This window comes from Mastomys coucha, unplaced genomic scaffold (assembly GCF_008632895.1).
Source record: "Mastomys coucha isolate ucsf_1 unplaced genomic scaffold, UCSF_Mcou_1 pScaffold15, whole genome shotgun sequence".
In the NCBI taxonomy this organism is placed as follows: Eukaryota; Metazoa; Chordata; class Mammalia; order Rodentia; family Muridae; genus Mastomys; species Mastomys coucha.
Genome location: NW_022196897.1, coordinates 54,189,694 through 54,215,790, shown reverse-complemented (window position 1 = coordinate 54,215,790; position 26,097 = coordinate 54,189,694). Strand labels below are relative to the sequence as shown.

Sequence of the window (26,097 nt, the reverse complement as noted above, 5' to 3'; positions counted from 1 at the left end):
CGCAGCTCTGTGTATAGGGTTGAGGCCTCATTAGCTTTTCCATTTCCAAGTCAGCATATTTACTCGTGTTGTTTCTGATTGGCATATGAGAGTTTATGGGCGATGCTTCCAGCATTCCTTGACTTTTGACATGGTCCTGGGGAATCTGGATACCAGGCCTCATGTTTACATATCAAGCACTTTATCTACCTGCCTGCCTGTTTAGTTTCCTGAGTGCTGGTCTTAAAGGTGTGAGCAACCACTTCCGCTGGCCCCTTAAATATTTTTCAATAGTTGAAAATCTTGGTATGGCAATATATAGGACAGAAAAAAATGACAGATTCATAGGAGTTTGCATCTCAGTTGACAACATTTTATTTCTTTAGAAATTATAGAGAAGGCCTAAGAGTGGCGATGAACACCAGCAGAACAGACTCTCCCACTTTACGATACAGGAAAACCGTAGCCCATGTACCCTTTGAGAAGAAAACATGGCCACCTTGTTTCATCTCAGCATTCCATTCAGATCCAAACTAGTCTCATGTGAATTGTGAAAAAAAATTATGGAGTGCAATGCAAGAAATAATGTGCTGTGAAATTTGAAACGTGATCTTTACAAATTCATCAAAAGGTTAGCGATGATCCCGAGGTCTTCTCTGAGAACATTCTTCCTCAGTGCCCGAGTGCCTGCAAGTGGCCAGACTGTTCAGTCAGCCTCACTGTCGCTGTAGCACCTGTCTCGTTTAATCTGCTCTTCCACAGTCAGATGTTGAGCCTGGCACTGCATGCTGGGAAACACAGGCTTAGCCGCACTCCCTTGGCTCTGAGCATCAAAACACATTTTTCCACCATGCTGAGCTGCTCCTGTGGTTTCACCGCGCCAGCATTTGACATTTTTTCCAAGTTCTCTTAAATACAAGCATGACATATTTTTAAGTTGATCAACAGAATCTATTAAATCACACCCAAGGATGTTATGTTTCTTGGAAAAAGAAGTGATTTTCACAGTGTTAGAGAAGAAAAGGTGTACATTTTTGTTATTTTCATGGCTTCCTTTAATGTGTAAGGGGTTTGCATCAGGAGATGCTGCAAGGCTTTCCCCTTTAACTGAGAAAGCCTGCTGGAAGCCTGGCTCCAGTACCAGCTGCACAGGACTGCCTGCAGTCCCTCTGTCAGCCGTTCGCTCCAGAGCCAAGGCTAGGACATTCTTGGAGGACAACTTTTGAGATTCAAATATACCAAGTAACTCTGAGATTCTAGACGCGTTGTTAAGCTTTTTAATTTGGTATTCACTTGTGTAACAGTTTGCTTCACTGGCTGTCTGTAATAGATGAGGACATTCTGAAATAGATGTCTTCGGCCTGCCATTATTCAACAAGGAGACAGCTACAGAATTGTTATTGTTATTGTTATTGAAGTTCTCCCTATGATTTTCTGGCCCCCCCTCATCATTGGCGTTTGCAACTTGTAAACAGTCTGCACTGTCAGGTTCATTAGCACAAGCATTCTTTTCCTTTCCATCACTCTGAGCATGCGCATTATGGTCGTTAAGCTCCGTCCCACTTTTCCTCTTATTCCTCAAGCCCTCGACATCTTTCAGCATATCCTGCGCCTTTGCTTCTTTCTCATCTTTTCTTTCTTCGTACCCCTTTATTTCTTTGATTCCTGTAATGTCCTCTTTCTGACAAACGCGTTGGCAGGGCTGCAAGTCAAGGATGCTGTCTTGTTCTTGCCCTTGACTTTCCAACATTTTCACGTGTTCGGTCAGCGACTCCCTTTTAAATTCCGATGGAACAGGGATGGCTGCTTCAGGAGGCCACTTGGCTTTATTCACTTTGAGTTCTTCCTCAGGGGGAAAGTTTTTCTTAGGCGTCTCCTGACAAGGAGGCCAAACAATTTTTAATTTCCCCCTCTCCCCCCATTTTCTAAAATCATTGTCTTGCCGCTTGTTGTTACAACTATCTGCATGGGTAGTAAGATCCCCAAGCAAGAGGGTGTCTGCTGTAGGGTGTTGACGTGCATCGGGCTCTCCGCTGGGAATAAACTCAACTAAGCTGCTTTGGTTTTTGCAATTCCATCGATCTTTATGTTGCTTGTGTCCAAAACCTTCATCATAATTTCCTTTAGATTTAAAAAGTTGTTTAAAGTGAGGCTTGCAGTATATCTGTCCATGAAGTGATGCATAATTTCCCAAACTGCCAAAAGAAAAGAAATATTATTTAGTGTTCTGTATATTTACTGTAAATTCACAGAGAATTGCAGAATTATTGTAGTAATGAGTCAGTGATTCGGCAAAACCCGTGTGCGACCAAAAGGTATGGCCCAGCTAATTGAAACTCCTGTTAGGTGAGTTATCACCAGTATGTCCTCTGACATGTGCCTTTCAGTACATAGATGGGAGTTCTCAGATTCTGTGCATGCCACTAGACTGAAGGGCCCAAACCTGTGCAACCTTATGACCTCTGAGACTATAGTCCAGACCCCCAATGACCAGTGCCAAGAACTGTTCTGCTAGCTATGCTGAGCTTTTAATAAAAAAAATAGAGAAAATAACTTTTTGTGTTGCCATAATGATGGTACCTTTAATACCAGTACTTGGGGGACAGAGGCAGGTAGATCTCTGTGAGTTTAAGGGCAGCTTTGTTTACATAGTGTGCTCTAGGATTGCCAGAGATACACAGTGAGACTTTATCTTCAACAAAACAAAACCACCACCACCACCACCACCATTACCACCACAACCACCACCATTACTATCACCACCACCACCACCACCACCACCACCACCACCATTACCACCACCATTACCACAATCAGCAACAACAACAACAAAGAGCTTGTATCTTCAAAAGCAGAATGGGTTATATAAAGATGAAAATTGGTTTGGCGGGCTATTCCAATATTTTATAGCAGAAGGAAATGAAATAAAGCATTTGAGACATTTTGAGATAGCCAGTGAAAGTGAATATCACTCAAAGATTTTAACATCTTTAATGTGAGCAAAAATGCCTTTCTACCACATAGGACAGAGGCCTAATGTTACCAGCATATCAGAATTTACAGAATACTGCCTCCGCCAAATCACTTTCTGATGAGTGCCATAGACAACATGTCTGAATAACTAGAATGTCTAAAGTAGCACAGTGTTAGACTTGGCACTCATAAATACCATGATACTTGGAGCATGAAATGAAAGTTCAAGGGGGCAGAAAGGGAACTGTACTCAGTGTCTGAATGACCTGGCACGGACAATCAGTAACTTTTTCTTTTTTTTTTTTAAAATGGAGAGTAGGTGAATGAAATCAGATATAAGGTTGATAAGATTTTGTTCAATAGATTGGTACTATCAGTACATCTTCTTATTCAATGACTTTAAACTTAAAAAAAAAAAATGTGTATTTTGTCTGTTGCATGTATGTTCACTATGTGAGTGCCTAACACAGAAAGCCAGAAGAGGGAGTCAGGTCCATTGGAACTGGCATCCAGGATACTTGTGAGCAACCATGTGGTTGCTGGTTCAGGCTTGCCATGAACTCACAATGCAACTGTTGGATGACTTAACAGGATTCCAGGCATGCACTAATGATGTTCTTCATAATGTGGAGCTCTGTTTCAAACCCAGGGCCTTATGCATGTTACACAAACACTCTACCACCTCAGATGCATTTCCAGCTCTGACACATGGCTAAATGAATGAATATAAGACACTCTAATTCTAAATATATTATGGCATTTTAAGAGATTCCACCTCACACCAGTCAGAATGGCTAGGATTAAAAAACTCAGGTGATAGCAGATGCTGGCAAGGTTGTGGAGAAAGTGGAACACTCCTTCATTGCTGGTGGGACTGCAAGCTGGTACAACCACTCGAAATCAGTTTGGCAGTTCCTCTGGAAATTGGGCATAGTACTACCAGAGGACCCAGCTATACCACTCCTGGGCATATACCCAGAAGATGCTCCAACATGTAATAAGGACACATGTTCCACTATGTTCATAGAAGCCTTATTTATAATAGGCAGAAACTGGAAACAACCCAGATGTCCCTCAAAAGAGGAAGGAATACAGAAAATGTGGTACATTTACACAATGGAGTACTACTAAGCTAGTAGAAACAATGAATTTATGAAATTCTTAGGCAAATGGATAGATCTGGAGAATGTCATCCTGAGTGAGGTAACCCAGTCACAAAAGAACACACATGGTATACATTCTCTGATAAGTGGATATTAGCTCAGAAGATCGGAATACACAAAGTACAATCCAAAAACTGCAAGAAACTCAAGAAGAAGGAAGACCAAAATGTGGATACTTTGTTCCTTCTTAAAAGGGGGAACAAAATATCCATGGAAGGAGTTGGAGAGACTAACTATGGAGCAGAGACTAAAGGAAGGACAATTTAGAGACTGCTCCACCTGGGAATCCTTCCCATATTCAGTCATCAAATTCAGACACTATTGTGGATGCCAGCAAGTGCTAGATGATAGGAGCCTGATATAGCTGTCTCCTGAGAGGCTCTGACAGTACCTGACTAATACAGAAGTAGAGACTCACTGCCCTTCATTGAACTGAGTACAGGGTCCTCAGTGAAGGAGCTAGAGAAAGAACCCAATGAGCTGAAGGGTTTGCAGCCCCTTAGGACAAACAACAACATGAACTAACTAGTACCCTCAGAGCTCCTAGAGACTAAACCACCAACCAAAGAGTACACATGATGGGACTCATAGCTCCAGCAGCATGTGTATAGCAGAGGATGGCCAAGTCAGTCATCAATGGGAGGAGAGGCCCTTGGCCCTGTGAAGGTTCTGTGCCCCAGTATAGGGGAATGCCAGGGCCAGTAAGCAGGAGGGGCTGGGGTGGTGAGCAGGGGAAGAGGGGAGGGAACAGGGGTTTGTTTTAGTTTTTGTTATTTTATTTTATTTTTTTCTTTTTCTTTTTTCTTTTTCTTTTTGGAGGGGAACCAGGAAAAGGAGATATTGTAAATAAAGAAAACATCTAATAAAAAACAAATAGTACTTGGTGTGCCTCAGTCCCACTCTCCACATTTTACTTTCAGATAGGGTGCCATTAGGTTCTCCAAAGAGATCTTGAGTATCTTGGAACACAGGTTCAGTTTGTTATGAATGGTAAATCCCTTTTTAATCTTTAAATGTCCCCTGCATTTCCTCTTTCCTCAGGATCTATTTGTTAAGAGCACAGAGCATTTGGCCTGGCTCCATCTTCTTTATGTTTGAGGAATGAAGGAAAGGACATACACACACACACACACACACACACACACACACACACACACACACACACACACTGTGTATAATATGTGTAACCATTTATTAGTTCTTCCTACTAAAAGTCTTAGAAACAAACCTGAAGGAGTAGAGTGGGCACCAAGAGTGTTGACATAGTCATTAGAGCAGTGGCTCTTAACCTTCCTAATGCTGCCACCCTTTAACACAGTCCTTCATTTGGTGGTGACTCCAACTGTAAAATTATTCTCCTGGTTACTTCACAACTGTCATTTTGCTACTGTTATGAATCATAATGTAATGATCTGTGCTTTCTCATGGTCTTAGGCCACCCCTGTGAAAGGGGCTTTTGACCTCCAAAGGGGTCACAACTTACAGCTTGGACTGCTGCATTAAAGTTGAAGATGCCTTACAGAAATTTTGGAATCAGTTCTCGCACAGGAAATGTAAAGCTAGCCAGAAACTGTCAGATAAAGAAGAATTCCCTACAGTCTATTATGGTCAAGGTAAAAGCACTCTGTAGACAACTGAAAGAGAAGAGACCTCTCTGACCAGGGGCAAGAAGAGCTGAGCACCTGCCAATGTATTAGACTGAAGGTAATCAACCATCCCCAAACATACACACACCACACACACACACACACACACACACACACACACACACATGCACACACACACAGAGTTTAGTAAGTTTGTGAAGACCAGCTTTTCTTCCCCCTAAAAAGTGGCTACTTGGCCAGGTATAGTGTACACCTGTAAGTCTAATCCAAAATCTAGTTCTGTCATTTTGGAAGCATCCAGGACAATGAGAAGCCTGAACTATGTGGTGAGTATGCAATCAGCAACTTCAGACTGGAACATTCAACAGGCCAAATGTTTCTGTGCTCTAAAGATACATGTTGTGAGGCAAGAAGGGAGTGCAGTGGGAAATAAAAATTACACTATGCAACAAAATAGATAAATGTACCAGAAAATACACAGGGCAGCAACAATTAAAGGAAAAGACATGATTACTTGAATGGATACTTTTAGTCATGGCGATGAGTGCATGTCCTGTTTAAAATGGAATACACAAAAGAGTCTTCCAAATATGGCTCACAAAGTTCTATTTCTCTACCTTGGCTAGTGGTTACAAAGTGGTCCTGCTGTAATCATTCATGATACCTTGCCTTTGGCTTGTTTGCCTTTCTTTATATTTTTGATTCATCGCTTAAAATATCAGTCTTTAAATATGTAATTTTGAGTCTTCATTGTATGTCAGCCTTGACTGCATGTTTGAAAAGCCAACAGCAGTACAATTAATGTCGATGAGAATTATATTAGGTCGTTTTGACAGCATGGGGAAATGCAAGAAATGCTTTGAGGAACATTTGCGAAGGATACCTGACCTGTCCATGAAAGTCACATGAAGCTTCATGGATGGAATAGCCTTAGGTAAGGTCTGACAGAGATCTGGCAGATGGACATGAAAAACCCTTGGAAGAAGCAGGGATGGCACCCGGCGCTTGCTAGAAGCAGAGAGCACAAGAGCTATGAATTGGAACTGGAAGGAAATACTTCTGCATAGAAAGTAATGTACAACTGGGAAGGATTAAGGATGCTTGAATTGTTGAGAATCAGGAGCTTCATTTGTACTGCATGTTAGATTTTTTTTTTAATGGACAGAAGCTAGTCTATGCTTTAAACGGAGGAGTGATTTCAAATTTGTGCTTTAGAAAGATCCTTTTGCTACATTATAGAACAGTCTTAGGACAGATTTTTGATAGTGGTGCCAGTAAGAGAAATGAACACAAGGAGAGCAGATCTCTATCTATGATGGCCGTGGCATTCACCCAGGTGAGAGATGATAGTGGCTGGAATGATAGTTGGGTCATGGGGATGGCAGGGTGCAGACAGCTTAAGAGGGAACTATGTGAGTCCTATAATAAACAAGTGGGGATGGCTTGGGTGCTAGGAGTGAAGGGAAAGGATAAGTGAACGGTGGCTTCGTGACTAGGTCACAGTTAATGTATTTGTCATTGACTTTTACACGGAATAGAAATTAAATTCAGAATGAATGTCAACCGTGAGAAGAAAAGGGGTCCCATTGATACCATTATCCTTACAAAAACATCTATTATTGGATATAAGCATTTAATGAGCAAATGTGCAATCTGGCCTAGCAGTACACATTTCAGAGTCATCCCCATGAGGAAGACTGTTTAAATTATAAGACTGTATGTGATTCATCAGAAGGAAAAAGAAACAATGCGAAAAGTATATGTGTAGAGTACATTCTGAAGAGCCCTAGTATCTCATTGATGGTCAGAAAGAGTCACCCACACAGGTGCCTACAAAGGAGCACCCAGAAAGTTAGAGGAGCATTGTTATGTTATATTGTCATAGAAACCAAGGGAGAATAATGCTGCAATAAGGAATATTTGACACTGCCAATTAAAGTCAGGAAAGTGCTAGTATGAGAGGTGCACATTAGATTCAGCAAAATAGATTCCCCTTTAGCATTTCAAACTACAGTCTTACCAAATGTTGCATTCATTTAAATGCATCCACTTTGAGAGATGTGGAAAAGGAAAGCTCTTGCCACTCTTGAGTAGCATGCTTCTTTTGCTTCAGAGATAAACAGCTTTCCCCTGACCTGTTACTGATATTATTCCCAATTCTATTTCTTAACTTTCAGAATGTAGCTCAAACAGGCAAGATCTTTACATCCTTGCTTTGAGATACAAAGTTTCCCTGGAACACATCCAGGCCTATTCATTTACAACTACTTCTACTGTACTTCTACAGCTGTTCTGAGTAAATAGCCATTCTTGGACTGCTATGAAACAGGAGTCCTGATGGGAACGGTATAGCCAGCCAAATGACAACATTCACTATCTGCCCTGTACAGAAAGAGTTTACAGCTTCTAATCTAAAGCTTATACTTCCAGCCGTAGCACTAACTTAAACATCCTGACTTGCTCAGTAACTCAGGATGCCCTCTCACCCACGTGGTTTCCACAACAAGAAAGGCAGCTTGAGAAAGGGAAGGGTTGACAACCAACCCGACCAATGCACAGTAGAACAGGAACACCTCCCGCCATGTGTGACTATAGTTACTGGAGGCAGTGGCAAGATATGGGGAATTCTATTTTTCTCTAGACCAGTAGTTCTCAACGTGTGGGTTGTAGCCTTTTGGGGGGAAGTCAAATGAGCCTTTCACAGGGGTTGCCTAAGACCATTAGAAATACCAGATATTTATGCTACCAATACATAACTAGCAAAAATGCTGTTACGGAGTAGTAATGAAAACAATTCTGTGGTGGGGAGGGTCACTATAACATGAGGAACTGTATAAAGGGTCACAGTATTAGGAAGGTGGAGAACTACTGCTGTAGAGACTAGATATTATGGATATGCTACAAGGTTATTGAATCTATGTGGCACAACCAACACGACATTTTACCTCAGCTTACTGCTGCAATGGTGGCATCTGAAGCAAGATTTATGAAAATTCTGCTTGTCGGCCACGAGGCACTCCATTGGATAAACTGTCTTTTGACAAATTATGCAAATTTCCTTGTCTTGGACCAACAGTTTCTAAAAATAAAAATGTATAAAGGCTTATATATTTCTATTTTCAGTCACAACTCTAAGAGCATTAGAAAAATAACACACTAGCTGGCCATGCAGACAAAATGAAGCAGCTCTAAGAATAATCTTTTGTCTCCTTTCTCTGAACAGGGTAGACTAGCATAGCATTTTGGGATCTGGTACAAAAGTTTAATGCTTTTACCATGTATTCCTTATGAATACCTTGGCTAATTATAGAATAAAAACATAAACATGTTATGCTAACTTATGTTAATATATTAAACATATAGAATAAACTTTTGAGGAATTTTGAGAAAGTGCATCATTTTAAGCAACTAAGCTTCCCATACATCTAAACTTTTATACAATTTAATTTTTAAAACCGTATAGATAAATTATTCTAAAGCAAATACAGTTTTATAAGCAAGAAATTGTATAATATTCAATTAAATATTTTCTCAACAGTTCTAGGTTTACCTCATGATATCAGCCATTAACTGCCTTGTAATGATACTCTTCCATATATGAAAGGTGCAGGTAGGCACCTCTACCATTACCAAATTGGCTTTAGATTTTTACAACCTTTTGGATCCTTGTATCTGCTCTTTCTGTGTTCTCTGCTTCTCTGTCTCAGTACTTACAGTCACTTCCCATTGTTCCCTGGTGAAGGAGAGTCCTTATAAATAACAGTAGTTACCTTACTAGCCAGAGTTTCTATGGTGGCTTACAGTGGACAGAGATATATCGATTAAATATGGTTTTTAATTTTCACCGTACTCTTCTGAGAATAACGCAGCGTTTGTATTTGTCACCTACAAAAGCAAGTATGTCTCAGGTCGTCGATACAGAAACTACTTTAGTGCTTACACCCCTGTGACTGAGAGGACTCCTTCGGCCTTTGGATTCCTGTAGGGACACATTTATATACTTAACACCAGCTTTTCTGTGTTGTCTATGGTTTTGGATTGTCTTAACAAAAACTGAACATTTGAAATTAATTAGACAGCTTTGCTTAATTATGCCAGAAGCAAGCACATTAAGAAACCATATTAACTTGATAAACTAGACACATGTGTTGTAAATATGAGAGCATAATTATTAATTTTAGTGGTTTTTATTTTTAAGGTTGCTATTTCTTCCAATCTGTCTAAAAGAGTGGACTATATTAATGATGCCTATAAGGTACATCCTATCCTTTTGATCATGAAGCCTCATTAATTGTAAGAAGTGTGGAAAATAAAATGGAGTGAGCTATCTTCTGATGTTAAAAATATCATGTACTATGTTCAAGTGAGTTAAAGTCCTCATCTTACAAACATAATCAAGATTTAATACTTATGGCTTATCTTCATCTGTGAATGAGGCCAATTGAGCTGTCATTTAGAGTTTATGTTCATAAAGGTGAAAATATCAGTTATAGAAAATATTGGTTTCAGTGGATGGAATCGTCTCAACTCAATAATAATAGCTCAAATGTCTATTATTACACCCTCATATTGATCAGATTGATGAAAATCATTTCGTCTTGTATGCATACTGTGAGTTCTGTGTGGGGCCATCACTCACATGTATTGAATTTAATGTATAGGCTATTTAACTATGCAGTTAAAATACAGCAATATCAGGCTGAAGGTTTTGATTTGATACTACCATAAACTAATGAAATCAATTTCATTAGGAAATATTAATAATTGGTTTGTTGTGTAGCAAATAACTAGTTCCACAGTGACTAAAGCCAGTACTATTATTATGTCTTATGGTTTCTTCAAACTCTTATTTAACTTGAACAGGTTTCAGAAATGTATACTGCGGGTCGTATTAGATGTTATTATATAAAAAGCAAGCAATGACAGCAAAGACAGTAGAGAATCAGAAGTCCCCATGGGTAGCTGTTAGTCATAGCTTGTTACTTGGTTATTTCCACACACTGTTTTAATTGCAAATCAACTGGCTTTGGCCCTCATGCTTTCCAATGGGTTAATCTTCTTTCACACTCTTCAATCTCATTTACCACTTAAAAAGGCAGATTCCTCCTGGAAGACCCTGCTCATTTCTGTTGCATGTGCATCGGAGGTTTCATATCCCATGCGCTTAAAAACTCTCTCACTCTCCTGCCATGTATTTTGAAAATTCCGTCTGAGATTCGTAGGTGAATCTGCAATATCTAGGATGTGGCCAGCGATGACGTCTTCATAGGTCGGTGGGGCATGCTTGAAGTCAAAGCCAGATCTGCCAGCTTCGGAGCTCTGACATGATGAGGTTGCTACTTTTGACCCAACAATCTGACTGTCAAATGCATCCATGCTCAAGAAATGCTCATTCAGAGACCTTGCTTCAGAATGAACCCTGGGCTGCATTGCAGGAGTGTTTGCTTGGCGCTCTCTAGGATGTCTGTAAGAAAAGCCTGTAAAATTAGCAGTTTCAGAAGATGTTAATCCAAATTCCTCCTTGCAAAATGTGTGACTCTCTTGTTTCATGTTGTGGTTTATTTCGCCATTTGCATAAGCTCTTCCCCCTGTCTTTGCTCTGAAAACTGGGTCATTCTCAAATTCCCTAAACCATCTGTTTATTTCATTTTCATGGCCATTCAGAAAACGTTCAGCCATTTGAACAGTTTGATTGGTGGCTTCAAATCTCTCTGTGTGTTCTGATAGGTGGGGCCCTTCCACCTTGCGGACGATTTCAACTGCATCGTAGCTTTCAGTCTCTGGCATTGTTCTGTTGACAGAATTCATTTTGTCTTTATGAACATAAGTCTCCTTTTTTTCTGTTTTCTTCACTGCCTCTTGAGCGTCTACAGATTCTCTGAAGGAACCACTAACGACGTGGTTTACACTCACAGGTATTGTGATGGTGGGTGGTGAGTCCCCACCACGGCTTTCTATCTTGATTTGCCTGCGGAGTGTGGCTGGAGACATGACAACTTCAGATCTCTTCTCTACAATTGGAACTGGGGTCCCTGGTGAACAGGGGATGGCGCCTTTGGCTAGCCTCGCCGTGGTGTCTTTGAGTCTGACAAGTTGTTCTGAGCGACCCCTTGGTGGGGAAGGTGGTGTACTTATTCTGGGAAGTCCAGATGCATGTTCCATGGGTCTTCTGGGTGGAGGTTCCATATAACTGTTATTTTTAGGGGACTGAGAAAGCTCACTCTTAGTGGAGGTTTCTGCTGGGCGGGCAGTGGATTCTATTGTTATGAAAGTTGGTGATGGTGGGCGAGTTTTCAAGGAGGGAGGAGCCATCTTACTATCTTCCCCTTTAGCCTCCTGATAGGTTTTAGGAGGATTATGAGTTGCTGCCTCGGGATGGGTTACTACTTGATGGTGTGTTAATTTTTCTTCTATAACCTTACTTTCTTTCTGTTCAGTGCATTTATTAGAGCTGAGATTAACATTAGACACTTTCAGTGGCATCTCATTAAGATTTTTAGGTTTATCTCTCTGCTTTCCTGTTTGGGAAGCCATCATGGCTGTTCGAATTACATGTTCACAGTGAATGAGCATATTCTCGGCTTGAGTTTTAATATGTGTTATTTCTTCTTTGACTTTTTCTAAATTATTCTCCATGGCAACACGAACTCCATAGTCTCTTTTCTCCTCACTTATCAGCCATACTGGAACAATATTTAACAGTGTCTGAAATGTTTTAAGGCCACTTTTATTTGACTCTGCTTCAAACTGTTTTACTCTAGACAAAATCTGCTGTAGTTCTTCACGTTTTCGCAAGAATTCCAATATATTTATGGCACATTTTCCATCATCCTGCTGGGAATCTTTCACAGAGGAAAATGAAGATTTGTTCTGTCTTATCTCTTGCTTTGAATCTTCAGTGTTAGAGGAGACCTGCTTTTGTTCTTTGCCCTTGTCTCTAAGACATTTTTCCTCCTGCTGCATAGCATTGTAAGACTGGGACAGTTCTTCATGCTCAATTGTACTTCTAGAAGTTTGTGTTTGTGTCTGCTGAAAATTCTGAGTCTGTGAGTCCAGGCATTCATTGATAATCTTTTGTTGGACTAACCTTGGTACACTCTGGTCCTGCAGATGTTCTTGCTTGCTTTCAACTATTAGTCTGTCTTCTTTTGAACTGCTCATGGAGGAGTCCTGAGTTTTTCCTTCCCTCCCCAGGACATTCCCTCTGTCAGACTCCCCAAACCTTCCATGCTTCTTGGGAACTGTTTGGAGCTTACTTTTATGATTTTTCTCTGCATATTCTTTGGGCATTTGTATGGTCACCCGTTTCTCTGTTTTAGGTAATTGAAAATATTTTTCAGGCACAGATTGCGTATTAGCACACTGTGTGCTTGATTGGGTTTTCTTGATTTCCTTATTCATTTGTTTAGTACTAGTTTGAACTTCAACTTCAGATTGCTTTAAGCGGTGTTCAGAACTGAGTTCTGTTTCAGTCAATGTGTGATCTAGAGTTGGAAGCTTGATCGTTTTGACTTTGAAACTTGGGGAAATGGGTTTGGTTTGGGGTAAGGGCAACTTCTCCACATATTGCTCAAATGTTTTCTGTGTCTTACATTCTTCGTGAGTCTGGTTAATTTGACAAGCTGATTTTGATTGTAGGGTATCACTTGAGTTCTGTATGCCTTCCTGTCTCAGAGTAAACTTATCTCCTGAAGCAGCTAGAACATGCTGGAGCCTCTCAGTAGCAACTGTCAAAGCAGAAGCTGAGGAGAGCTGGCTTTCAGAGCATTCAGCTGCAATCACAACTCTGCTTTTAGAGTCCAGGTTGGGTTGTGCCCTAGTGAAGTCTGACTCCTTTCTGGATGTGGAGATTGCCTCTGTTGCTTTTTGCAATTCTATTTCTTTCTCCTTCTCAGATAAGCTCTGGTACTGGGTTTCTGTTTTGATGATGCTGTGGCAAGAACTCTCCTGTCTCTGTTTCTCAAGCTCTTCCCTCTGCTGTCTGTATTTTTCTTCAGCAATCATTAAAGGTGTCTTAAATTTTCTCATGTAAGGCTTAGGTCTTTGTTGTTCTGAACCTGATGGGAATGAGTGGGATTTAATAAGGGGTGCTGTCTGTTTTTCCTTGGGTGATGGAATTTCTGGAACTGTTTGAGGGAGCGAGTTTGTAGAATCAACTGGCAGCTGTTTTCTTTCAACGAGACCTTTTCTGAATATGTCTTCCTTTGTCTCTGTGTGCTCATTGCTCCTTGTCACCATTGATCTTTTTTGATCCTTTGAGAAGGTAGCTTTAATTTCCATATCTGACAGAGACCTTTCCAATTCACCATTTGAGGAATACTGGCTCATCTTATCTTTAATTCTCTTGGGAAGTTTGGGTTTGGGAAGTGTAGGAGGTGGTGACTTTCCTGTTAGGATTTTAGCCTGTGAGTGAAGCTGACGAGAATACAAGGCTTCTTTTTGGGAATACTGTTGTAAAAGTGCTTCACTATGATGTTCTCCAGCAGAGGAGGAAAGAAGATGTGCTGGTTGAGACGGAGTTGGAGGAGGGGGAGGAGGTAGGGATGTTGATAGACATTCTTGTTCAGATTTCTCATCTACTGGTGGTGGAGGAAGAGGGAGGGTTGGGAGGCTTTCAAATTCAGTCCTTGTCTTCTCTGTGGGTGATGAGGGAGGAAACTCATTTTTGTCAGGCAACAGCATTAAGGGTGGTGGAGGAGGGAGAGGAAATTCAATTTCAGATGACGCATTGGAAGGTGGAGGAGGAGGGGGAGATGGAGGTGGAAGGGAGTCCTCATTTTCTTTTATACTACATTCAGGGTGAAGGTTGGTTGGATTAAAGGATCTCTCCATTGCCATTTTCAACTCCTTGGAAGTATTTGTCTTCATTAGAAAGTCCTGGCTTTCCAGACAAACATCAGTTTTCTGTTTCTTGTCAGTTGCCTGAGTTCTTTTGTGGTTTTTCCCAGAGACTGTCATTCCTGGTACACTGTGTACATCTTTACCTACAGGCAAAGGTTGAAGGCTCATGTCATTTTTCTTCATCTCTTTAGTAGAATACTGCTTTCCCTGACTTAGCAAAGTTTGCTTCTGAAAGTCCCTTGTCATCCCAATATTTTGGGTATTTTTTTGACTCCTCCCATAGGAATCCTGAAACTGAGAGTTCCAGTGATCATTCCCTAGGTCACAGGTTTGAGTCTGTTGCTTTCTAAACATTTCATCCACAGACTGGGTGGAGCTCGTGACACCATCCTTTAATTCTCTCACATGCTCTGATTCCTTGATTTTTAGACTGTCCCTCCTTGACAGGGTGGCAGGTAAGTGTTTGTTCATATGGTCGCCACTACACAGATATTCTTTGCTCTCAGTCCAGACACCTATTCTGTCACCCATGTCTAAGACATTTTTTATAGCTCTATGTTCTGAATTAGACATTTTTCTAAGGCTTTTCTCAAGAGCATCATTGTTTTGTTCACGATCAATGACAATCTTTACAGTGCCCTTAGGGGCTTTGGGAAGATTAGCCTCAGTTCTTTCTTCAATTAAAGACCGGTGGCAGGATTTCTGTGTAGTTTCATCAAGAGTGGCTGGTCCTGCTTGCTGCCTGATTGCTGGCTCAAATGGTCCTGGCACTGGTTGAAGAAGACTTTTTTTGTCTCTCTGGACAGCTGCTGGATGAATCCCTATTTTTTCTCTTTCTGAGAATCCTAGCATCCCAGGTAGTACATCTTTGACTATTCCCTGTTTATCCACCTCTTTGAAACCACATTGTTCTTCTTTCAAAGACCTTAATGATGTTTTAAGATCATCTAATATCAACTCCTTTTTCAATATTTCAGTCCTTGTATTTGTAACCTTCTCAAGGCACTCGATAGCTTGCCCAATATCACTAGACATGTCACCAGGTTGTTTAGGTTCTTTCTGTCTGTTGCCTGGCTCCTTAAGTGACTTGAGTATGGCCAGTCTGTCATCTTTCATAATTTCTTCTGTTTTAGCCACTGTTTTCTGATTCATGGCCTGGTTGAGAGAATTCAGTGTTGATTTCAAATTACCTTGTACAATCTCTTCTTTTGTTGTCTTATAAGATGAATTCTGAGGCTCTGTCATGAAGACTTTAACTGTATTACGGACATCGCCTGGGATGATGTCAGTTTCACTAACAGTACGTTCAAAGGAAGACCGTCTTTTCTTTAGCAAGAATTTTGTTCCCTCAACATCACCACCAATTATTTCTTCCTCTCCTTCTTGCTTTCTAGCTGTTAGTGTTTCACTTGACCCTGTTTGAAGTTGCTTGAGGTAATCCAAAGCTCCAGTTTCTATGCATGTTGTGAAGAACTGAACATTTCCCCTCTCCGAAGCATCAATTTTTGTCCTTTCGGATATTTTATTATTTGATGCAGATGATAACAGGTTATGAATGGTGCGCTTCACATCACCTCCTAGTATGTCTTCACGCTCAGTCTTATCACAAGCATTTTCATGAAGAAGACAATAGATAGTCATATTAATATCTCCCTTTTCATCTTCTTGAATTAATATGCCTTTCTTTGTACATCTTTCCTCTGAGAGCAGCTTTTGGATTGCTTGTTTTACATCCCCTCTCACTATCTCTTCCTTTTCAGCATGAAATTCCATTGATCTGTTTAATAGTTGAGTTTTAGTAAAATTAACATTTCCCTTCTCCTCTTCACTGACAAATATCTCTTTCTTTGTGCAGTCTCTTTGAGAAAGCAAGTTCATCATTATGTTTCTGAGATCAGCTCTGATAACGTCTTCCTTCTGGATCTCAGGAGTTGTTTGGTTCATGAGCTTGTATTTGGCCATTCTGACATCTCCAACTTCATCAGCTTCAATGATAATTCCAGGAGCTTCAACAACTCTTTGAGAGTAGAGGTCTTCCAAGGTTTCTTTAATGCTTTTACCAATAATTTCTTCCTTCTCTACTTTAGCTTCATTAAATTCATGAATAGGTGTTGTTTCAAAAAGCCACGTAGTTGTTTTGACATCTGAGGGAGGAATTTCTTCCTTGGTCATTTTGGTGTAACTTTCATCAAGTTCCTTAATAGAATCCAAAGTCTGATTTTCAAAAAGCCACACTGCTTGCTTCACGTCACCTTTCTGCACCTCTTCCTGGGTAACTGTTTTGATATTTTCATATCTGGAACTTTCTCCCAGTTCATCTATGCTGTGAGTTTCAAAGAGCCAAGTAGAAGTCTTAACATTGCCCTTTTGTATTTCATTGACACTTACTGTTCTTACATAATTCTTCTTGTCACAACCTTCAGACTCAAATAATTGTTTATTCATCTGTACATTGCCTCCTTGTATATGGTCAACTGTGGGCACAATATTATGTGATTTGTCTGAAATCGTATCTAGTGGTTGAGTTTCAAACCTGTATCTGACAGAACTCACATCCCCCTTCTGAATATCTTCCTGAGTGACAGATTTAATAACGTATACATCTTCTGATTCGTTAATTGAGTCTAATGGTTTTGTTTCAAAGAGCCACCTTGTTCCTCGTACATCTCCATGAAGTGTTTCTTCTTTTTTAACTGTTGTCACTTCATGATAAAACCCTTCTTGGTCTCGAATTGCATAGAGTGGTTGTGTTTCAAAAAGCATTTTGTAGCTTTTCACATCACCTTTTATTACTTCCCCAGTATTCAGTTCTTTCATGCTGATGCCATCAGATTCATCTTTAATTTCATCTAAAGAAAACGTCTCAAAAATGAAGCATCCCTTTCTCACATCTCCACCTTGTATATCTGTCACCGTTTTAACCAATTCATCCCCTTCTTGACTTTCTTTTATCATATCAATAGGTTGGTTTTCAAATAGCCACTTACAATTTAAAACATTACCTTTTTGAATGTCTTCGGTTTTTAGGGTTTTGATCTTATTCAGAACAGTCTCTGAACTATAATTCATAGAGTCTAAGGACTGATTTTCAAACTTATACTTCATGCCAGAGACATCCCCAGATTGTATAACCATCTCCATGGGCTTATTTTCTTTCCCTTCATCCCCCTGTATGTTGTCCAGATTTTCTGTTTCAAAAAGAAAACATGCTGTCCGAACATCCCCACCTTGTATCTCCTCCTGTTTCACAGTCTGCAGTTTTATTGTTGCTTCAGAGTCATCTTTTATGGCATCAAGTGGCTGAGTTTCAAATAGCCACATGCAGGTTCTAACATCACCTTTACGTATATCTTCAGAGTTGGTCATCAAGGAAGCTTTTTCATAAAGAGACTCCATTGGCTGGGTCTCAAATAGCCACTTACAGGTTTTGACATCCCCTTTAACAATATCAGTACTTTGTTCAGTTTTGCTGTCTGTTTCTTCCACATTGCTAAAATATTTAATTGAATCAAGAGGTTGGGTCTCAAATAACCACCTAGCAGATTTCACATTTCCTGCCTGTATTTCTTGAGCAGATATCCCTCTAATTATCTGAAATTTATGAAGGCTTTCATCAAATTGGTCAATAGGCTTTGTTTCAAAAAGCCATCTACAGCTTCTTACATCACCTCTTACTATTTCTTCTTGTTGGACTGTCTTTACTTGGTGGTATTTTCCAAGATGATCTTGAATGGCATACAGTGGGGTTGTCTCAAAGAGAGATTTATTAAGTTCCACAGTGCCTCTTGTGACTCCTTCTACCTCAATTTGATGTGATGCATCAACCTTAATTAGATTATTGGATTCAAAGATTTGTGTATTGTTCTTTACATGCCCTCTATCAACTGCTTCTAGCCTCACTGTCCTGGTGTATTCTTTCTTATCTTCTCTAATATCTTCTAAGCGTTGAGTTTCAAAAACCCATTTTTGGTGCTTAACATCCCCCTTTTCTTCTTCAGAGGCAGTGATTTTTTGAAGCTTTCCAATATCTGGGCTGTCTTTTAAAGCCTCTATTGGGAGTGTTTCAAATAGATGTTTGGTGATTTTTACATCACCTCCTATTCTCTCTTCAGGTGATACAATGTCTGTATCAGGAGATTCTTTTAGAATGTCTAATGGCTGTGTTTCAAACATCCAACACTTTTTAGAAACATCTGTACCTATGACTGCTTCTGTTTTCAGGACAGCCTCATCTGACTCTTCTTTGATCTTCTCCAGTGGCTGGGTTTCAAATAACCACCTTGCTCTACTCACCCCACCTTTGACATTTTCCTCCATGGATATTCCTCGAACAACCTTAATTTCTGTGATGTCTTTGTTTATTGTATCTAAAGGCTGTGTTTCAAACATCCAACGTGCTGTTCTTACATCCCCCTTTTCAATGTCTTCTCTCTGCACAGTTTTAATTTCTAGTATTTGGCCTGAACCATCTCTAATGACATACAGTGGTTGAGTTTCAAAACACTTTATGCTTCTCTTAACATTTCCTTTAATTTCTTTGAGTTCTGATCTGAGTTGTAATAAGTTCATTTCATCCACTGAGTGAAGCTGTCCAAGTTGATCAAGTTGTTGGGTTTCAAACATGTATCTCACAGTCTTGACATCTCCCCCAGTTATATCCTTTGTAAGAGTAGTTGCTGTTTCTTCTTGACATTCATGCATCTTGTTCATGGAGTCTAAAGGTCTGGTTTCAAACATCCACCTTGCTGTGCAAACATCTCCTCTAGCTAGCTCAGGAATTTTTTCAGTGTTTCCTTCAGTGCCAGCAGAAGGAACTCCCAATGCATCTATTGGTTGAGTTTCAAACATCCAAGTTGTATACTTCACATCACCTCCAGCAATGAGTTCTTGGTCAGCAATGCCTTTGGAAGTGTACCCTTCATCTGTAGAACCATGGTTGATAGAATCTAATGGCTGATTCTCAAAAATCCATCGCATTGACTGCACCTCTCCTTTGAGAATTTCATCCCATTCTTCCAGGTTTTCTTTTTCTAAGTTTAAATCTTTCTGAGTAGTGTCATTTTTACTTTCAAAAACATACCGAGCTTGTTGTACATCTGCTGACATCGAGTTCCCTGAGTTTATCTGGCTAGAAACAATTTCAGAAACTTCACTGATATAATCTTTTTCTAAGTTTTTTCTTAACTCAGGATGCATATGCCTATATAAACGGTTTAATTCATATAAGTTTCTTTGCTTGGAATATAAATCTTTGGGCATTAGCACACTTCTAGGAGGGCGGGGGAATTCAGGGGACTGGGAAAGTGCTGTCACATCTATTGGTGCCTGAAAAATACCAGGTGGGGGAGAAGGATATTCTTCCATGTTTCCTGAAGGCATGCCATTATCTTGTGTCATGGTTGTTGAAGTCAGACTGTGATTAGCATAACTTGAGGTTGAAGTTTCCTTCCTCTGCCTGGTTGAAGTATAAGAAGAAGATGTACCCATAGCCGATGATGGCTTTAAGGTTTCTTCAATGTCATTTTCAATCTTTAAGAGAGAAAATCAAAGCTGAAAACGATGATTGTGGTATGGAGATTTCCTGAACCCTACCTTATACCTGTCCACACCTGGAGCCTGCTGTGATGCCTTCCTTGGCAAAGAGGTATGCATTGTGCTTAAACCTACTTGGGAAAATCGTCAATGTGTGTTAATAAATATCATTCTAATTTTTAATAACAATGCTTTTCCATCAACCAGCGACTCAGTATTTCAACATTAATATATATTCTTTTCAAACTCAATATTTTAACATTAATACATAATCTTTTTTATTTTTTTGAGACAGAATCACTCTTTGTATCCTTGACAAGCCTGGAACTCACAGTGATCCTACTGCAAGTGTTGAGATTAAAGTGTATGCCACTATGCCTGGTTTAACATTTATACATATTCTTAAACTTCTTCTTTACTTGATAAGAAAAGTAATATTCAGAAAAAGTCTTGGAATACTTTTGTGGAGTTTTTTGTTTTTGTTTTTGTGGCATTTAAAACAGAGCATGTAACCCTCTGGCATTTAAAATCAACTTAATTACTTTATTTGATGTTAGAGACTTTAAAACACACATGACTCTCTTCATTCATGTTTGCCAGTCATCAGAGACATCTTACTCTACCTCATAGATTAATGCTCTCTTTACCAAACAGAATCAAAGTTATTTTAAAATTTTCTGTGAAGAAAATGCCATAAAATTCTAGTATATTTAAGTATGATACTAATACCTAATTTTCCTGTATATTACTTTACCTTTATACACTTGGCTGGAGGTGTTGTTTCTTTCTCAGAGTAGAGGAAGTTTTCCTGGGCAGACTTTTCGAATTGCTCTTTTAAAATCTTAGTGGAAACCTTAGGAATCTCTTCATCTTCTGGTGTATCAATGACTACAAAGAGAAGTAGATAACAGGGATATTCTATATTGAATAAAATAGTATTTGAGAAGAAAATGCTTTGGTGCTTTAAACTTCTTATAATGTAAATTAAGGAATAAGACTCAAAGGACAGATTTATGTACAAAGCATTACTTCGGCTATAAATGTAGAAATGAAGCAAAAATTATTAAGGAAGAAACAGAAAAATATTGGTAGGAATAGAGGCCAGGAAAGATGGCATAGCAGTTGGGATAGCTTGCTGCTCTTGCAGGGGACCTAAGCTTATTTTCAAAACACTCATGTTGTCAGATCACAACAGTTTGGAAATTCAACTGTAGTAGATCAGATGCCCCCTTCTGACTACCTAGGGTTCCCCGTCTCTCCGTTTGTTTATGTCTCTCTATGTCACTCAGTCCCTTTCTGTTTCTCTGTGTCTCTGTCTTTCTGTCCCTTTTCCTCTGCCTCTTCTCTGTGACTGTTTCTGTCTCTGTCTATCTGTATCTCTGTATCTCTATCTCTTTTCCTTTGCCTCTGTCTTTGTCTTTGTCTCTGTCTCTTTGCCTCTCTCTCTCTCTCTCTCTCTCTCTCTCTCTCTCTCTCTCTCTCTCTCACATACACACACACACACACACACACACACACACACACTATACAAAAATGAAAATAAACCTTAAGAGAAATTTGGAGTACTTATTTCTGAATGGGGATATTTTCAAAATTTCTGCAACTGTGTTCTAATTTTACAGTAAAAATAAAACATCTTAAAGAACAAAAGGAATAATGGAGGCCTACTTTTCTTATTTGTTTGTTTGTTTTTGGATATTTTGAGAAGAATTCTGTTTATAGTCTAGGCTAGCTTACATCTTACTATATAGCATACGTTGGCCTGAACCTGCAACATTCCTCTTGCTTGAACCTCCTAAATGCCAGCTTTACTAGCATGAGTCATCAAACCTGGCAAGTAGAATACTGCCTTTCTTAAGACTCAAGTAATATTTAGGACGTAGCAGGGTTAAATGTTTCCTTTTATCTCAAAAAGGCTTGTACAAGTAGACAGCTGCACTTTATTTTCTGAAAACATCTAGAAATTTCCATGTAATCTCAACTCTTATCTGTGTGTTGAGAATTAAATACATTAGTCCCTAAATTTGTTATTAATATTAATATAATGGAGGTAATTTTATTGTCAAGGTGCTTTGTAAGCAATAAATTTTATTCTGGGTCTCAAGGTATAAAAAAAATTTTCAGTAGCTCTTACCTTATCAACGGTTTGGAGTTTAGGTGAATTTATTATAGGTCTGATGGGCAATGAGTTATTTAAAAAAAATTTACATGTACTACCAGAGTCAAAATCTAATTATATGCAGAAATGCCATCTTGCCCTCTCCGGGAACATGAGTCATAGTTACTAAAGTTACTTGGTGGGGTGGACTGGTTTTTGAAAGTCCTCCAAACACAGACACACCCAAAGAACAGAGATAGAGCTGGACTAGTTTCAGACTGTTACCTGTTTCTTGAACATATTGATGAAACTGCGAAGCTTGGTTTGTTTCCTCAGTGTGCTTTTCAAGATGTGACATCTGTGTTTAAAGACAATTTAAAAAGAATAATTGTTTTGAAGAAGTCGGTGATTTGAACAGTGAACATAATCTTCGTTTTACAGTGTTTTTCTTCTGAGAATTTGGTATGTGTCAAAGGATGCTAGCTACTATTTCTATTGTTTTTTTTTTTTTTTTAGTGTGTACTCAAGTTAAAACAGAACATATGTGAACTGCACCTAACGGCAGGAATATTTTTAGGGTGCTTGTTTCATTTTAAAAAGTATTTCTAACTGGAAAGTAGGGTTAGACACAGTGCTATATATTTATACTAAATACATGTACTAAAGCATATGTTTATGACAAAGCCAGAAATTCTACACAGTTCTGAAGACCATTTGAAAATTACTGTGTTCTTAGGCAATTACCATTTCTGCTTTGAAGACATCAGTTCCATGTCCTTTAGAAACTTCTTGTTCATTCCTTCTTATTTCTTGACTGCTGTGGATTGCCTCCTGAAAATGAACAATTAGATGTATAAACAGAGCTACAATTCTTAAGGAACATCTGAAAAATGAACTATTTTATTAATGTAGTTTCAGTAATAGATAATTCTGAAAAGAGGAGGGAGAGAAACAAGAAGAGAAAGAAAAGAAAAAGAGGAGAAGGAAGAGGAGGAGGAAGAGGAGGAATAAGAAGAGGAGGAAGGGAGGAGGAGGAGAGAAAAGAGGAGGAGGAAGAGGAGGAGGAAGAAGAGGAGGAGAAAGAGAAGGAAGGAGGTGAAGAGGAGCAAAAGGGAAATGAGGAAAAGCAGGATCGGGATCATGGCACCAGCAGCTGCCCAAATGCAATGCTGCAAATATAGTTAATTATAATAAAATGCATATTCTAATTCTTTTACGCTTAAGTTCAGAAATTCTGATTAAATCTCTCCAGGGTGTTGACAGGTGTGAAAAGGCATCAACTACGTTCTACAGGCCCCACGGGAGAACGGTTTCCTTTATCTTTGGAAGCTTCTAGAAGCCGCCTATCTCCTTTGGTCGAGGCTTTCTCTTTTGTCTAGCTAAGGTTCTTTCTCCCCATCACCTTTCTGATGCCATCTTCAAATTCTAAGGCCATGTGTGACTGTGTTGGACTGGCCCAAGTGGATCTGAATTTTCTTATCATAGAATCGGGTGACTGATAGCTTTATTTAATCTGCAACCTTAATTCTGATTTGTAAAATAATTTAACTCCTTCAAAAATTTTGGAGATGAAGATAAAAATATCTTTAGAAGCCAGTGTCCTATCTGCTTTCTCTTGTAAGTAGCTGTGCTCAGTCTGTGAAAAAAAGATGAAAACTTTGCAAATTCATAAAGAAAAATATATTTTGTTGTTTATTAGGCATGTTATCATATGTCCATGACCTATTATAATTTTTACATTGATTATTCAGAACAATGAGACACTATTGGGAGTGGCACAGCCTTGTTGGAGTAGGTGTGGCCTTGTTGGAGGAACTATGTCACTGTTGGGGTGGGCTTTGAGACCTTTCTCTTAGCCATGTTGGAGAGAGTCATCTCCTGGCTGCCTTCCAATCAAGAGGTAGAACTCTTGGCTCCACCAGCACCATGACTGCCTAGACATGGCCAGACTTCCTGTCTTGATGATACTGAACTGAACCTCTGAACAGAACCTCTGAACCTGTAAGCTAGCCCCAATTAAATGTCCTTTGTAAGAGTTACCTTGCTGATAGTGTCTCTTCACAGAAATGGACCCTACCTAAAGCAACCATGTTTATTGTTACTCTATTCTTAATAGCTAGAAAATGGAAACAACAACAGAAGAATGAATAAAGAAAAAGTGGTACATTTACACAATGGAGTATTATTCACTGTTAAAAAGAATGACACCTTGAAATTTGCAGGCAATTGGACAGAATTAGAAACAAGTATCCTGGCTGAGATAGCTTTCTAATTTTTTATTAGATATTTTCTTTATTTACATGTCATATGATATTTCCTTTCCCAGTTTCCCCTCTGAAAAAAAGGAATAAAATAAAATTAAATTAAAATAAAAACAAACAAACAAAAAAAACCCTCTTCCATCCCCCTTCCCCCTACTCACCAACCCACCCTCCCCTACTTCCTGGCCCTGGCATGCCTCTACACTGGGGCATAGAACCTTCACAGAGCCAAGGGCCTCTCCTCCCACAAAGATAAATGTTATATGTATTTGTTTATATATGGGTATTAGCCATTAAGTAAATTATAAGGAAGCTATAATCTATAGGCAAAAAGCTTAGGTACAGAGGAAGGGACTAGGGTGAGACACATGGATCTCCTGGGGGAGGGAAATAGAATAGATTTTATGGATAGATTGCGTGTGTCTGTAGAGAAATATGGGATTAGGAAGAGAAGATAGGAAAAAGGAGGGAAGTTAGGTTCTAGGGAGGCAATGAGGGAAGAGACAACTAGAATATTTGAGGAATATTTGAGGGGTAGTATGGAAACCTAGTTTAGTGTAAACTTCCTTAAATATATAAAGGCAATCCTAATGTAAACTTCAAATAATGGAGGAGACAGAGTCTCAACTGGCCATTTATTGTTACCAAAGACTTCAGTATTGGGACTTGGTTACATATAATTGAGCTGTTGGGCAAAGGGGTCTGATAGAAATTGCCAAACAATTCAGGCTGTTGCCAAGACAATACATTGCTAGCCATATACTGACAGCAAGACCATATAGGTGAAGACAACTTCCACACAACTCATTCATCATGGTGAGCTGGTGCCTACATCGAGCCTTCACGTCTATGTTCTAGTTAGTATCTTTGATACAGTCAGGTACTCTTCAGACTATGGAAATAGAAACACAAACACCAAACCCAGCCACAAACCCTTTGATCTACAATGCTGCCCTTCATACAAAATATGCTAGGGCGATGGTGGCACAAAAGCTTGTGGTACTGACCAGCAAGCATCTGATTTGGCTTAGGGCTCACTCCATGAGATGTTGCCCATATCCCACACTGTGTATGCGACCGAGAACCAGAGATTAGTTAACACAGAGACCTAGGGTAAAATCAAATATAACAGGTCTTTTAAAACTTAGTAATCAACACCTAGTGTTATTCTGTTATACTCATAGATCAGTGTCTTAATCAGCCAGCATCAGGGAAGGTTCCTTCTTCAGCAGATGAGTACAAATACAGATGAATACAAATACAAATACAGAGACCTACAGCCAGATTTTACACAGAGACATCTTGGAACACACAGCTCTAAATGGGATGTCTCCATCAAATTCCTCTCATCAGAGCTCAGGGAATCCCAGGAAAGAGGAGGCAGAAGAGTGTGATCTCTCTCTCTCTCTCTCTCTCTCTCTCTCTCTCTCTCTCTCTCTCTCCCATCATGTGTGTGTGTGTGTGTGTGTGTGTGTGTGTGTGTGTGTGTGTATGTATGTATGTTAGGGACTAGGCATTGAGGAGATCAGGTTTATAAGCCCCTTTAAATCAAATGAGTAAAGCTCATATAAAGGCACAGAGACTGAGGCAGCAAGGACCTAGACATGTCTATACCAGGCTCATTGGGTGTATATATATATATA

General features: G+C 39.5%; 1 protein-coding gene across 2 annotated transcripts in view; it reads right to left on the bottom strand.

The window, feature by feature from the left end:
- Nucleotides 1-330: 330 nt before the first annotated feature.
- The window catches only part of Xirp2 (xin actin binding repeat containing 2), an 88,001-nt gene continuing 62,234 nt past the window's right edge, over nt 331-26,097 (bottom strand). Inside the window, exons 4-9 of one of the 2 annotated variants that reach the window (XM_031370491.1) lie at nt 22,938-23,024; nt 22,479-22,551; nt 20,850-20,983; nt 10,807-20,092; nt 8,668-8,801; nt 331-2,174 (exon numbers count right to left, since the gene is read on the bottom strand). In XM_031370491.1, the coding sequence (XP_031226351.1) occupies nt 8,707-8,801; nt 10,807-20,092; nt 20,850-20,983; nt 22,479-22,551; nt 22,938-23,024 (9,675 nt within the window). In that variant the 3' untranslated portion in view covers nt 331-2,174; nt 8,668-8,706. The remainder of the gene's footprint in view (nt 2,175-8,667; nt 8,802-10,806; nt 20,093-20,849; nt 20,984-22,478; nt 22,552-22,937; nt 23,025-26,097) is intronic. The other variant, XM_031370492.1, reaches the window with a different exon arrangement.